This window comes from Charadrius vociferus, unplaced genomic scaffold, assembly GCF_000708025.1.
Source record: "Charadrius vociferus isolate BGI_N301 unplaced genomic scaffold, ASM70802v2 scaffold248, whole genome shotgun sequence".
Taxonomy (NCBI): domain Eukaryota; kingdom Metazoa; phylum Chordata; class Aves; order Charadriiformes; family Charadriidae; genus Charadrius; species Charadrius vociferus.
The window spans coordinates 1,570,405-1,586,521 of NW_009649851.1; the positions used below are offsets into that span (position 1 = coordinate 1,570,405).

A 16,117-nucleotide genomic window follows, 5' to 3' on the forward strand; every position below is an offset into this window, starting at 1 on the left:
CCCAGGCTGCTGTTTCGCATCACTAACCCTCTTCCTACGCTTCCTGGGGTCTGAAGAACATGCACATTTTATAAATGAAGTCATGTATTGTAAATCTGATTAATGGAGTGCAAACTTAATGTTGGAACAGCCCATATGTACTGTATGTCAAACTTTTTTTTTTTGTTATATTTGTATGTATGTATTCCAGCACTTTACAGCTGGTCAGATGTTGCAGAAAGACATATTATCTAGATTAAGAGTTGCTAAATCATACAATAACTTAAGTGTAAGTAACCTTATAAATAGTCAAGTTGGGCTCAGTAGCAATTCCTAAACTCCATTAGACAGAACACGTAACAGCTTTCTTGCAAAAAAGACACTTGGAAGGTCTCAATGTTATTAGCTGGTTGGCTGTTGTATTAGGTGTGCTATAAATATACTTTCTAAGATTTACTTTTTTCAGTTGCCTGTTAATATTGTTAAAAGTTTTAAAAAAACACAGTAATTTTAATGTGATACTGCTATTAAGGACTTTATCTACATTCAGAAACTACAGTCTCTTGAACAACACAAGTGTTAGCTGGGGCGTAATTTCATTTTTGGACTTAAGCTATTGAAGGGACAGGATTAGACAAAACACGCTCTGCTTGCCCTGCAGCTGTTTTGCAAAGTTGATTTGAAGCATTAAACTGATAAATTATTCAGTGTGTTGGGTAAATCTTAGGTAAAAAGATCAGAAAGCCAGGTAGGGCGTATTGGGCAGAGTTACCACATGCAGCGAGCAGGTCTGCCTGCAGCTCTCAGGCTGTCGCAGGGGAGCTGAGAAACGTTTCAGAAGGAGAGCAGCACTGTGGCACCCTTCAAAGCTATATGGAGCTTAGTGCCCTTGCCTTCCCACAGCATGGAAAACATCCTGTTGAAGTACCCACCATCAGCACTGGCAACTGGGTGGTGCAGCAAGCAAGGACCCAGCACATGCCCTTCTGTCCTCACCTAGCTGTGCCACTTGATTTTATTGATGGAGAGTGTGTCATTGTCTCCATTTGAAAGTCGTTTATTTCGTCCCTGGAAATGTCGAATCCAGTCACATCATCTACTGGTGTGCTCTGGTGTTGGGTTTTTTTAATAGCACAAGGTATGTTGTTTAATTGACAATGGCATCCAAATTGCTACGCATTTGCATTTATATACTGTGTATTTGACAGCTTTTTGCATACGGGCTTTTAAGTTGCCTGTGCCATCAATTTCCTCTATAATTTGCATGGGTTCTTCACAATAAAAAGCTACAGAAAATATTTTTTTTTTAATAAGGAAATCATTATAAAAGTTTAAAAATCAACAGGGAAGATTTAGAACTAGAAGCCATGAAATTCTCCTTTAAAATTATTTTGATAGTGAAATGATTATTGTGTGTCCCTTTGGCGTGATTATCTTTAATTGAACTGAATCTTTTAAAGCACAAACGAATACTTGTGGATAATTTAGAAAACTATTCCCTTTAAATATAGTTTCAGCTTTGTCAATTATTTTCTGCTTTCTTTATCTCTTTTTTTTTTTTTTAAATAAATAATGTTTGCCTGAGTATAAGATGTTTTGCACAGGTTTATCTACCCTGCTGTTTCTTCCCTGCCTCAGTGATACTGCTCTCTACACGACATCACACTTGTTTCCCCAGTGACCTACTGCTACAAGGCACTCCTGCGGGAGCAATGGGACTTTCTTGTAAATATGATGCTATGCTTTCTGTCACAGACTTTGAATAATTCACTAAAATTAAAGCGTGTGATAACAGCTTCCTCGAAGTTAAGCCTGAGCTAATCTGAGAGTGGTTTTGGTCTGTGGTGGTATACCTGGCTGGTTTCACTAAAGCCTACAGCACCCATCATCTAAAAGAAAAAATGTGGTTTTAATAGTAGAACTTCAGGAATTATTGATATAACTTCCTAATACGTATTTACTGTAATTTTCTGTGCTCAGGAATTCAGCTGCCTATGATGGTGTTTCCTAGCAAGAGCAGACTTTAATTTAATCTAATTTTCTCTTGTCTTGCTTCTCTCAAAAATATTTGCAGCTGGGTACTTTCAGAAGTAAAGTTAGTTATTTGTGGCGCTATTTCAAACCTGGTTTTCGTTTGCTTTATGCCAGCGCGTGCAGCCTGCCCCAGCGCCAGTGCCCAGTGTCCAGGCTGCCCGCGTTCCTGCTGCATGTGCCAGGGAGGGGAGTTCTGCAGCTGGCGTGGGGGTGAGCTGCTGCCCTGGCTCTGGGGCTTCCATCCATCGCCTCCCACCACCAGACGTGGTGGCGGAGTAGAGGAGTAATTCAGTTCAGTCCCAAACAGTGGCAGGGAGTGAAGGGGTAAGCCCAGGCTGGGTACAGAGATAGAAAGCAGGATATCAAGTAGACGGAGGAGTAAAACAGTGAATTTCATGGCAAAATTGTTGAATTGATGGCAGCAAGAAAATACAGTAACTGCATGAGCTTAGATTTATTGAGATTCTAGTGCCTTTCAGTTGAATGAAATTGTCCACAGCACCGTTTCAGTCTTACTGTACCATCCATGCCTCCATTTATGCTTACTCCCCTTTCTTGTTTTAAATTATCTCTGCCTCTCCCAAGGCTAGAAACCCTTTTTTCCCTTCTAAAATGCCGAAGACCATTTGTCCTAAGCTATATTCAATCTCCTCTCTTACATTGCTTTACCCAAGACATTTTAAGGAGAACAGTTTAAGGTGCCATTGCTTTTCTTTATCTTTCATTGTTCATTTGGTAAAATCAGGTAAAATACTACTTCTTATGGTAATAGCTGAAAATCTATAGCGGGCAAACACTGCAGTTACGTATCAGGACTCTAGATGGGTAGTGCTTTCTACATTCACATGCCTTTGTGTAATATTGAAAGATCAGGCTCACAGCAGAAAACTGATACGTTGTTGGGGGTTTTTTTGAGCAGAGAACCAGAAGTAAGAGTTTGGGTTTTCATCCTGTTAGGGATGCTTATTCATAGGGTCTTTGGACAAGTATATGGCTGTTAAACTCCATGTTCTATTAATTGCTCTATCAGCTTTTTCTCGAGAGAGTAACTGTACATACCTAACTCCTAGCACTGCCTCTAGTAAGTGACTGAGGATTGAGTTTACAGACTTACAGTCCAACAAGTTACTTTATTCATCAGTGGTAGTGCATTTAAAAGTAGAGAAAAGAGGTCAGCCGCACCTCCTGCAGTTTTAGGCTGCACGTAAAAGGGTAAAAAGTAACAGAAGAAAAATAATCATTATGTGGGCTTGTTTTTTTTCAGGGAAACTTGGTCGCTTTCCACCAAGGATGCATTACCAGGCCACTCCTGACAGCCGAGCTGCCCCTCATTTTCCAAGGTCTCACCTTGCTGAAGCAGTTGCCAAAGCCAAGGCAGGCGGAGGTGGTGGTGGAAGCGCTGGTGGAACTGGGAGAGGTCTTGTGGGGCAGATTATCCCTATATATGGATTTGGCATCTTCTTGTATATCCTGTACATTTTATTTAAGGTAAGACCAACATAAATTGAAAGTCAGGGATATAACAACTAAAAAACCTGCAAAACAGAAACAATAGTTCCCTTTCTGTACCAGGTTCCATTTCAGCCTTGCTCAAAAAAAAAAAAAATTTATGCTGGATCTTTGACCAGTGGTTGAAAGATTGGTGTATCCTGTGGTTTTTGCTATTGCAAAGACTGTAGCTAAGAATGTAGGGATGGGTTGTTGAAATCCTGTATTGACCTCTGACCTCTTACAATTTTTTTTTAAGAACTCCCCCCCCTCCCGGGAAATGTGTATGTCTGGAACAATGTTAGATTAATTTTGAATATACACATAGTGTTCTTTTCTATCATGTGTGACTACATATTATGTATACTGTATATGTCGTATTGTGTTATGCATTTAAGGTGGGAGAGGGGGAAGTACAAATATTGCATACCTTCTGGAACAAAAGCACCACATAGGTTGAGAATGGGAGTTTTTCAGGTTGTATTGACTATGCTGGAACCACCCCAGCTGAGGAACTGGGTTGAAGGCTACCTTTAAAAAGCACAGCCCGCATTCCCCTCAAGCATTTCACACCTGATTTGCACTTCTCATGGCTTTTTGTTATGTAGATGTGACTTGCATGTAGGTGATGACAGTCAGCTGTGTGGGAGGAGGGAGAAGCGGGCTTGTTTTTTCCTTTGAGTGGGCGCTGAATTCAGACTGAGCAGTGTCCAAACAGTTGAGCCTGCTCTGGACAGACAAGAGGCAAGAACAAGGTGAATTGGGTAAGCTGATCAAACACAGAGTAGGTGAAAGAAATAGGTAGCCTGCAGTTTCTGTATAGAGCCGGCCAGTATCTTTGCTACAGGTACAAAGTTGGTGAGGAATAATGGGAGAAGATGTTGCAAGAGGGACAAGTGGGGTCACATACAATTCCTTCAGAACCTGTCCTTTATTTCACAATCATTACCCAACACACTTTTTTTTCCCCTCCTATAAACAGAAGAATTACAGGATCAGACTGGAACAGATAAATAGTCTAAAATGAAAAAGTTATTTTTGATGACTTATGTTTTCACTATGCTTAAAAATATCGTTTGTTCCACTTGCCTTTTAGCAGTTTTCCGCTGACAAGATCTCCCAGGCATCTTTCATGGTTATCTGGTTTTGCCGCTGGGCATGCTTTTCTGTGGTTGCTTTCTGGCATATTTTAGTTTTCTATCCTTTTTGCTGTTGCCTTTGGGGCTTATATATTACTATTGCTGTAACTCATAGGAGGGTTGTCTTTTTTCACTCATCAGCTGGCTTCCAAGGGAAGAACTATTGCTGGAGAGCGGAAATGCCCTACTGCTGCACCTGGAAACATGAAGAGGAAAATTAGTGAGTATGACTTCTGAGTTGTATCTGTGTAGCTGTAGACTCTGTAGAGGCACGGGCCAACTGGTTTCTTCAAGTTCTGGGCAGACTGTAAAGCTGCTGTTCCCCCCACCCCTCCACCCCCGTAAAGAACAAGCCAGAAGCTTCTGTGTTGGAATGATCAACAGTTAAAGTGAATTACTGCACCGTCACTTTCTAATCTCATTCAGCTAATGAGACTCTGTGGTAGTAGCCTGATCTCAAGCCCCCCTGGAAGCAATGGATTTTCATGAGGTTCACTGAATTAACTGTACGGATTTGCTGAAAAGCTATGTAGCTAGTGATTAAAAACGGATAATAGGATGTCCATCTATAATTATTCTATAATCCATAATATTCTAGTAATAGTATATCAAGATATTATTAAAAGCTACCTTCATTTTTTGAATTTGTGAGTTCTTGGCCATCACCAGGCACTTCCCTACTTTTTCCCTTCCCTTTTAGCAATGCTTAATTTTGATGAGAAACCAAATAGTATTCTGAAATGTTCTTGTGGTTTTACCTAAACATCAGTGGGATGGATTCAACTATTTGTAGACATCTATTAGATAAATTAATAAGCTTACTATTGAAGATTGGATGAGCAGTTACCATAACAGTGTTTAAATGTGTTATGTTTAGCTGGCTAAATTGTAATAGGAAAGAAAAGTACTTAGGGCTTTATAGAAAGTGCTAGCAGTAAGGTAATTCTCTTAACATAGCTGTAATTATCTTGACATTAATGCGTATATTAGGAATACCTAATGTACTCAGTGCTATGGATTGTATTTTCAGTGCACTTGTACTGCATTGCGCCTGGCAATTTTGTGTAATTTATTAGCAACGGTAATTGTATTTTTTTCTCTAATGCTTGGTAAGAGAAACTAACTTTGCAGTAAGTTAAATATTTACCGTCATTATAACTCAAAGAACTAGTGATGAAAATTATTGTGCCTTTTTCTTGAGCTCTTCATTTGTATTCCTAAAGCATTCATTGGAAGCTTTAGCAGAGCAGGAGACAACTCGCTGGACTAGAAACCACTTACATAGTGACTCGGAGGGAGTCACTTCCTTTCTCTTTGCCATTTTCCCTTCCCCTATTTTTAAAGTCTCAGACATGCAAAATAATGACATCAGTGATACATTAAGTAATGGCATTCTCTGCAGAATAGAGATCTTCCCAAAACCAGGAGGTTTATGGATGGCTTTCTCCATTCCTACAATGTTGGAGTTCTGTTGAGCCTTTGTGCTGCTTAAATGGGTGTGCCTGTGGCAGCTGAATATTTAACCAACGCAGGCTGGTTTCAGTTTGTTCTGCAGTTGGGAACAACAAAGTCACAGCTATAGGATTTTGAGCTACACAAGTCAAACAAGGCACTCAAGCATTTTTGTTGACGTCCATACTGTTGCATCTTTGCTGTTAACACTTTCAGATAAATTAAAGCCAGTATGGGCGTTCCTGCACGTATGCATGTGTGTCTACTATTGTACTATGGACACATTTTTTTTAAAAAAAAAGTGCAGCCATGGAAATACTGTGCTTTGCTCCCCAGGCAGACACGATGTGGCTAGTTATTGTTCATCCCGGTAAGCTGGGCAGACCGTTAGCACTCACTGCCTACCCTGGCGCACCTGTGAAGGGTTGGATGCCATCAAGCCCATGAACTTCATGCTCTTTGATGACGGTGTGGTTTCTCAAACCTTAGACTCGTTAAAAAATGCTGAAGTGACCTTTTGTCTCTGTTCCCAAGGACTTAACAGGGAAATTCCATAAACTATTAATTCTGGAGTAGACAGTAAAACACTATGGTTTCCTTAGAAATAAAAATATGGTATTTTCTTTTCTCTAACTTTAATCTCCAGGGCATTTACAGTGGCCCACTCACTGCTTATTGGGCGGTTGGTGGGGGGCCTTTGAAAGAAAGTGCTTCCTGTGTGTCTTATTACCATTGGCAGTAATCGTCACCTTCTTACACCAGGAAAAGTAGGTAGAACTCTTTAAGCTGCATGTTTTAGTTTCCTCCCAGCCAGTTTGGTTTAGTGCGGCATATGCTATCTGTGATAATGGGACAGGGATATATTTTCGAAGCTCCTACTGACAGATCTTGGGATTTTGTCTGTTTTGCAGCTGACTATGAGCTCACTCAACTCCAGGAAAAACTGAGGGAGACAGAAGAAGCTATGGAAAAATTAATCAACAGAGTAGGACCTAACTGTGACAGGTATGTTTCAAATTACAGCATTTTAAGGAGAGTTTCTTCTCTCATTAGAAATTAAACTTTCTTACATTTGCTATATTAAAATAGCAGTTTTATTACTTCTTCACATCGTAGAAATTTGATTTTACACATTACATTTTTTGTCCTGCAGTTTTTCTCTTTTCAGTATCTATATTTACAATAAATCATTTTTTCCAAATTCACCTTCTTTAAACAGAAAAGCAACTATCCCTACCCTCCCCCTTTGTACAGTGTGTTATTTGGAAAATAATGACACGTATGTGTAAACCGAAAATAAAACATCTACATTTGAAATATATAGACCAACCTGTCTTAATGTGACCAAAGTAGTATTCTGAGTGATTGCTAAGAGACCCATTTATTTTAATTTGGGTTTTTTTTCCAGTTCTATGGCTTATTTTTCTAAATAGAAATACTGTTATAATATCCATAAAATATTTCTTTAAGGGCAGAATTGTATAATAATCTGATTCCATAACTTCGTTCCACCCTGTAACCAGTAAATCCATGCATTTGCTTCTGAATATAAAAGAAAAAAAAAAAAGTTGTAAAATCAAGGATTTTAAAATGTATAAAGTTTATTAATGTTTACTGTATATGTGAGATCAGTATTCTACATTATAAAGAAAGACTGTCTATGTCTAAAGAAACAAGTCTATGTTTTTCATAAGGAGTGGAATAACACATCATTAGGACAATGCATAACTGTAGTGTTGGAAAATTTAAATACCATGAATATTAAGGTGATGTTTGCAAGCAAGAAAGATCGCTCTTCAGGTTGTAATGCATGTGAACTTTGTCTGGATCGGTCAATACCTGTTTTAACCCATTCTGTAGCAACAATTCTGTGCCAAGCTTGCACGTTATGTTCATTTATGCTTCAAACCGCATTCTCTTTGAGCATGTAGCTTTGCCCACTTTGCACTGTGCCCTGCATTGCGGCTGCAGTCATCTCAGCAAGATGAGGTCCCAAACTTGCCTGTGTTAGGCCAGGTTCCAGCAGGAGAACCCCTGAGCTCCCTGGTTTCGCTAGTGACACAGAAGGATACTATTTTGACTATTACTCATCTGTGTTTTGGAGAGCTAACGCAATGCTCTATGCATACCTTTAAGCTGCCAGAAATAGGCTTATGAGCTGCCCAGATATTGTGCTGACTTTCAGGACAGGATATTTTTTACTGAGAAATGGGTTTAGGGTCTGATCCAGTATTTGTTCCACTCTGTGTTATTGGCTCAGAGCCTTTATTTAGTAGAACTTCCCTTCTTTGTTCAACCAAACTATTTATATAGATAGATCTAAAGGTCTCGGGGGAAATCAGAATCTGAATCTAATAAAGAATTTTGTAGGTAGCCTCTTTAAAGAGAAGGGGGAAAGCACCTCTAGATGGAGCAAATAGCTGTTTTTCAAATACACCCAGACTTCGAAGCTTTCTTAATCTACACCGTGATACTCATTAGGTTCAGTAATACTGGATGAATTTCTTAAAATAAAATGTATGGTTAGAAAGTGTAATTAGAGCACAGAGTACAGTGCTAGACTTACTCAATCTGGATGGTGCTAGATTTAAATAAAAAGAAAAGAGAAAGAGAGCAAAAATAACTTGAGCTCCATTTATTAATATGCAGTTAAACAGAAATCCTTACAACAGAAAAGTCAGAGAAAAATAACTGGTATCAAATTTAAACTAATGCTGAAAGATCCCAGGTGAGACCGTGGCCCATTACACTGGGTATGGCAAAGCGACTCCCCAGTCTGCCAAGTGAAATATTAGTAACCAAACCAAAGGATGTATTTTGCATTATTACAAAACCCGATGTATCATCATAACACACAGTGTTTGTAATAGTGCTGACGTCTGAGCTCGTGCCTCCGTGTCCTCTCACTATACTTCAGGAGTGTTCTCCTCCCAGCTGAACTACTCCAGGATTCCTCCTGGCTTTCTTCTGGTGAAGATTCTTAGAATCCAAAGGCATCCTAATTTTGTATATTTTCTTCAAAATCCATTACTTTTGAATATGGATGAGTTTGGAAGGACAGTTTATTCTCAGATAATGCTGTTCCATGGAAAGAAACCCTGTTTCAAAGGAATAATGTATCCTGTGCTCTGTGATTTTATTCTGCTTTCTTCTGTAGCAAGTGTACATGTTGTCTTCTTGCTGTGGCTTGTCCTGCTCATTTCTTTGTCTTTCAAAAGCATTTCAGTGAAGTGAGGGTGGAAGACTTCTTGATATTATTAGCTGGTTTTCTCAGATGGGGTAGTCTTTTATAAGGCTTGAAGACCAACCTCCAAACCAACCAAGGAGACTTCCTTCCAAACCAGCATACTGGTTGGAATTGCTACAGCCTTAAGTACAGAAACTCCCTTGCAGAAATACAAAACTTTCCAAAAGTGTAAGTACGTATAATTTAATATGGCCTAGCATGTATTAGCAAGGACTAGAAGCAAGGTAAAGAAAGCAAGAGGAAGAATGAACTACCTGGCTGGGACCTCAGCAACATAACCAAACCTAAACTGAGACGGAGAAAGATAATTGTTACCTAATGCACACGCTTAAATGCATAGCACACTGTATCTAAAGATATAATGATTCACAACTCTTTCCAGCTCTTTTTTTCAAGAGGTTATGTACATTTAAGTTATACAGTTTTGTACTTTATCATTACATCCTATCACTAAGTGGACCTCAGTATCTCCAGTTTCTAAATGTAGACTATAAAAGTCCAGTATCTCTCAGCGGAGATGAGCAGCCTTACTGGGCATTTGATGAGTCAGGAAAAAAGACTTGATTGATGGTTATATAGGGCTCTCTGCATTAAAAGCATGCATATTGCTTTTTCCCCAGGCTTTTAGCAGAGTGTTTCAATGTTGGGACAGTGATATAATGGGTACAAAAGATTTCCTTACCCATTCTCACAGATGTCTTACCCATATTCTTTTCACCACTGTCTGTAAAATTTGGTATTTTGAAACCACTTTAGATTGAAGAATACTTGTAAATACTTTTCTCAATGGGAGTATTGTACAATACTGTCTTTAAAAAAAAAAAATAAAAAATCTCAGTTTCTGGTAATTAGGTAAGATGTAGAAATCGTGCAGCTCAATTACCTGTTTTTAAAGTCCTGTTTACCAGGCTGTCAATTGGAAAACTTACCTTTTTACCATAAACTGAGCAAATGTGATATGGAAGAGAGAGACAGGCTGTACTCTGTAGGGTGCCATTGTTGGGCTATAGCTGCATTTTAATAGTGATTATTTTAAGATCATGAAACAAAAAATTACAGTTGACATGTCTGAGATACCATGTGAGATTATGGATTTTCACTGCAGTCATGATAGCTATTTAGGAAATGTTCTGATCTCAGTGTAAGAGTAAGAAACCTTTCCTTTACCTGTTAGTGAGCACTTTGGGACCCGACAACATGTAAGCATTGCCACTATGAAAAGTAATAGCTGCATTAGAGCTACAAATACACAGAGCAAAACCACTGACCTTTTCTTACATTGTAAACCTTTTGTACCTGTTGTCCTCTTAGTATTCATAAGTATGTTATACTCTGGTAAATCTCCTGTATGCAGGCAGCCAGATGTCTTATACATTGCCAGCATCTTACAGTAAGTCTCCCTAGAGGCTTTAAATGAAGTCGAAATAGTGCATGGGCTTTGGTTTCTCCCTCTCTGTAAGGGAATTTGTCTTTTAAGCAAGGTATCTGGAGGAGGAATATTCTGAAATACACACAGAGACCTTGTGTTGCAATAAGACAGTGATTTCTAATGACAGTATCCAGCATATTGGGAATTTTCCTATATGAAATCCCATAGTGATGCAGCTGCATTAATTGATCCTATTATCTCCCCATTGTGCTAAACAGACAGGCTTTTCTGTCTTTATCCAGGTGGTAGATATTAAAATTGCATACACTTTTGTCTATCAAAGGAGGATTAGTTTGACAGTTCTATTACAGCTTCTGTCAAAGGCAGCTAGCTGATGAAACCATTTCTTTTGTGTGCCTATTAATTTGTGTCTCAGATTCTACATCTGCATAACCCAGGCTTTAGAGAAGATGCTGTCTCACACCTTCACTTGTTCTACAGAACAAACGGTCACTGCAACTTGAGGGGACTCAGTGTAACCTCCATATGGTGTCGGGATTGTATCAGGTTTTCAAACTGTGGGGCAAAGTGCCCCTCAGGGGAAGCTCAGAGAACTGATCTCAGTCAAACAGTTTAATCTGGGTAGCTGCTAATGAAACCAGTGGGCCTGCTTCTGAGCTAAGATCAATTACAGACAACTGTGTGTGCAACTGTGCACAAAATCTAGCCCAGGGTCAGCACTTTGATCACCATTGCACAAAACAGCAGTATGATGCTAATCTCTTTGGCTTTAAACCAGTATCACTCTGCTGGCTTTAGTGGAGTAACTATCGCGTTACCATCATTCCTGTATACGTAGAGTAGCACAAAGTACCTATTAAAATGCCTCTGTATTCACAGCAGTTAGTAAGAGGAAAAACTGAAGATGGAAGCTGCAAGTTTTCAAGTTTATGAGAATTCAGGTACCTGAAACAAGGTTTAGATAGATACTAATCACTTAAATCCAAAATCATTAATCTATTTCCAGCTCCCCTCTTCCCATCTCACCCCTAAGATTCACTGAGCAGCTGTCTAATCTTGGAGATTATCTCTCTGTCTGATGGTCTGGAGATCACCAGAGATCATCTGTCTGACCTCACTTAGCACCTACAGTTCAACATTCTGCGCATGCCAAGGGCCACCCTTGAAACAAGCGCAACAGTCAGAACCATTTTCACCCCTAAGTACAGCCTGTTTCTTTCTTACTCTGACCTACTGAGTTAGTACAGCTCAGATCACCACCCTCCAAATACTTCTTTTTGTCCATAAGATTATTAGGGGGCTATATATATTTTTTTTTTTTTCCGGAGAAAATAACATGTAAAGACTACATGATCTTATATGTTGGAAGCATTTTTGTTACAACAGCAAGTCATTGTATTACCTGAGCAGTGGTAATTACTGGAGTCAGCAGTGTAGAATCAGTCAAAATTATAGTTTACGTTTAATCTGATAAAAATCTCAGTCCTCTCCCGCTCTCCCTCTGATTCTAAAGGCAAGTTAAAGTTAAATGTAACACCTTCGTTTCATTTTTAAATCTCCCTTCTTGCTTCTCCCCTGCCCCCTGCCAGGCAGCATTGTTGACTCTGAATGAGAACATGATCATCTGTCCAACTGGCATTTCTTAATGAGGCCTTGCACATTTAATACCTTTAATGGTCATAGTTAGGGATCATTAGACTCTTGAGACTAATGTCCATGTGAGCCATTTTGATCAGCCCCACAAGTTGTTTTAAATGTAGCATAGATTCTGAACTGCATTTTCTTATAATGCTTCAAACAAGGTATGACCCTCTAATTCTCACCTAACACTCTTTTGGAAGACAGACATTTCCATAGTGTCTTCTGTACCATAACTCTTGCTTGTGTGTCACTTTTCGTCTTGCTCTCACCTTGGCTGTACCTGCCTTCCTTCACCTGTTTCAGTTTGCAGGCTTTCTAGATAAATGGATAAACCTTTATACTGAGTTGCAGTGGAGACCACATGCAGATGTTGAATAGTGATCGTACCGCAGCCGGGTTTCTTCAGACTGTGCTGCTGAGGCGGACCAAACAGTTGAGTTCAAACTCTGTTAATGGTTTGTAATATTAATGGATTGAATTCTGGTGTCTAATATTTTCTAGCAGGACTCAAAATGTTACAACAGACCAGGAAAAAAGGTTGCTTCAGCAACTCCGAGAAATTACTAGAGTTATGAAAGAAGGAAAATTCATAGATGGCATCTCTCCTGAGAAGGAAGCTGAAGAAGCTCCTTACATGGAGGACTGGGAAGGTAAGCGAGGGCCTTTCTTACCATTACCCCAATGAGAAGAATCGAAGAAGGATTACTTACAGTCCCAGATCCTTTCAAAATTTTTTAACTTTATCCTTCCTTTTCAGAAGTCAGTGTTCGAAACTTTGCAAGAGGTGGTTTGTTTTCCCAGCCATAATAGAAAGAAAATAGATTTTGAGGCATCCAGCATTTCCTTTAGTGTAAACATTACACCATCTGCTGCCAAAAGTGGCATATGAATATTCACATATGCTCCATCTGCTGCTGGGTCTTGGCTGCTGTAGGTTTATATCTCTCCCCTTCTTTGCTGGGCTAGATTTCATGCAAAATTATAAAACCCTTGGAAATCAGAATCAATATGTTTTGGATAACTTACAGTTTTTTCTTTTGATTAGTCATCCTTTGTTTGCTCCAATGTTGTAAAAGTCAACTCCAGGAAATCTGTATTTTAAAAATTCTTTATTTTATTTTCTGTTCCTTGGTGTTTACTTGTTACATAAATGTGTTTAAGATATCCTAGTTGCGCTGCTCACTGTCATAATTTTAAATGCAGACTTAATTCCTTGCTCTTTAAGAAGCATTCAAAAATGATCCAAAACATAAAGCATAAACAGTGGCCTGGAGCTCTGTTTTCTTAAGTCAAGTTCATGATGCATTTTCTAAAATGAAATGCACAAAGTCATTGACATATCTGTTTTTTTCAACTTTATAAATAATGCTGTTTATAGCAAAAGTCGTCAAAACATGAATCAGTCAATCTGTAGATAGGAAAAAAAAAAGCATCTATTTAAAGATCTAAGACACAATTTTCACCTGTTAGCTCCCATAGCTTTCAGACACGCTCAGATACTCACTTCTGAAAGTCAGCGTTGATATCCTGGCTCCCTAAAAATAAGTGGAGTTTTCTTATCATCTCCCAAAAAGTCATGTTGTGCACATTTTTGCTATGGATTTACTACTGTGACATATACATGGCATTAAATAGATGACACATATACTGGCAGTGCTAAAAACAACTGTTTTAACAAACTTGTGCATCCATCACTGAAGTCAGTACTACTTTTAAATGCTGGTAACAGTTCAAGCTGTGTATCACTTTATTCCTAAGGTTATCCAGAAGAAACCTATCCTGTCTATGATAATTCTGATTGCTTCAAGCGCAAACAGGACACAATCCTTGTAGATTACCCTGACCTGAGCCAGCCCTCTGCAGAAGAGCTGGCAGAAAGAATGGAGGGCATGGAAGATGAGGAGCATCTGTGCAACGCAACCCTGCTATCTGATCTCACCATGGGAAGGGGTGGTCATGCTTTAATGCAGGAAAAGGATGAGATAACTGGCATCAGTGAAGAGGAGAGGGGCCTTCATGATAGCCAAAGCATTGAGGAGTGCTGCTGCTGTTACGAGGATGATGATCCTGCTGTCATAGCAGAGAACGCTGGATTCCACTCTGAGAGCTGCAGTGAAGCAGAAGAGTCAACCCAAGAGGACCTGTCTGTGGAGTCAGAAAATGAAAATGCAGCACTGAAAAGGCAAAAAGCCAGTGATTCAGATGAAACTGGCACACTGAGAAAGCGCAACACAAAAGGACTTGAGTAAGAGAGACAATACTGGATGTTATCTAGATGGTGAAGGCAAAGGTCATTTGTCAAACTGTCATTTGTGTGGTTTTTGTTCCCGATGAAGACTTCTCTTTGTTCATCTCCTTGTACCAATTTAATTCCTATGGTAACAAGCAGTCGCGTCATCTACCTGAACTGGAAGCCAATGCCCTCTTTCATGCAGTCTTGTCATGGCTTATCATGACATTGCCAACAGCGCTTTGTCCTTGCTTTTCGGAGACTGGCATCTTGGAGCCAATTATTCTATTCAGATATTTGTGATTCTTTCTGATTCTGAACAAACAGTCCTGATCTTTACCGGTTGTCATCCCAGAGTTAACCAAATGTTTTTTCTGACTTTTTAAAAAATACCTGTTTGTGTGCTACCAGTTATGAAAATTAATCAAATGCATATATATTTATGAGATTACCAGGAAGCTGGAGGACTAAGTATGGCTTCTTTCTCTTACCTGAATGTTAACTGATCAGCAGAACAGACCATAGTCACACATGTGACTCTTTCTCAACCGTGTCATTGCTGCTGTACGCCTAAGAAACTGTTGTCACTACAATCCACAAAATTCATATGCTACCCCAACCCACAGCCTGTTTCCCAGCTTATTCCATGCTGCAGGACCAGTAGCCTAATTTATGTTATGTTCCAGGAACAGCGTGAGGAGCAAGACTGAGGCATTGTGAATTGTTCTTTGTCTTTGCCATAGCCATGGTAAAACGCCTTGATGAAATTCCCAGATGAGTGCAGGAATCGGACCATACTTTGTGTTAGAGAAGAACATGAAAAATATCCCCGGGGATTTTAAAAAAAAAAAAAAAAAGGCAGCAAGAAAGTTTGTCCATAAAAGTAGAGAATAGAACGAGGGTGAACCTCAGACTGAAAAGAACCCCCCCACCTCTAGGCCCCAAAGACCTCCCTTGGTGGCCTCCAACAGACTCCTCATGTGGTGCTGGCACAGAGGCCCAGAGCACGCCAGGCCCTCTCCTGCCCTCTCCCTGGGGGCTCCGTGCAGAGGAGATGGCATCTCCCCACACTGCAAGGGCACAGCCAGGAGACTGGGAAGAAGGGCCCCACGCAACACTTGGCAATCAGCAAGTCTTTTATGGAGTGCTGGGAGACCTTGCGCAGGTCGGCTGCGCCTCCCTTTCCCGCCAGTGGGATGTCTGGATGCTTCACCCCCTCTCAGCCACTGTTGGGCACGGGGGGCTGCAACACTTGCAGGGAGCCAGGTCAGTGGGGGGTTACTGAAGACCCCTGACCCTCCTGGGACACCCTTGCTGCCATCTCATCCGGAGGAGCCAAGGCACAAGATGAGGAGGGGGCCAGAGCCCAGGCACACGAGGGGAGGTGGAGGGCAGTCTCTGTGCCCAAGGGACAGCAGAATGGCACAGCAGAACGATCCCCAGGAAAGGGGCCCTCAGTCCCCCCCAACCCTCCTCCTTCTTGCACATGGGGCCATCTTTCAGGCCGCAGGCCCCTC

At 40.2% G+C, this 16,117-nt stretch overlaps 1 protein-coding gene across 1 annotated transcript; it reads left to right on the top strand.

The window, feature by feature from the left end:
- Window positions 1-3,285: 3,285 nt before the first annotated feature.
- On the top strand, window positions 3,286-14,794 carry RIC3 (RIC3 acetylcholine receptor chaperone). Its single transcript, XM_009890957.1, has 5 exons — window positions 3,286-3,501; window positions 4,782-4,860; window positions 7,004-7,097; window positions 12,875-13,020; window positions 14,129-14,794. The coding sequence occupies exons 1-5, from the start codon at window positions 3,304-3,306 to the stop codon at window positions 14,617-14,619; spliced, it is 1,008 nt and encodes a 335-aa protein (XP_009889259.1). The 5' UTR covers window positions 3,286-3,303; the 3' UTR covers window positions 14,620-14,794.
- The last annotated feature ends 1,323 nt before the right edge of the window (window positions 14,795-16,117 follow it).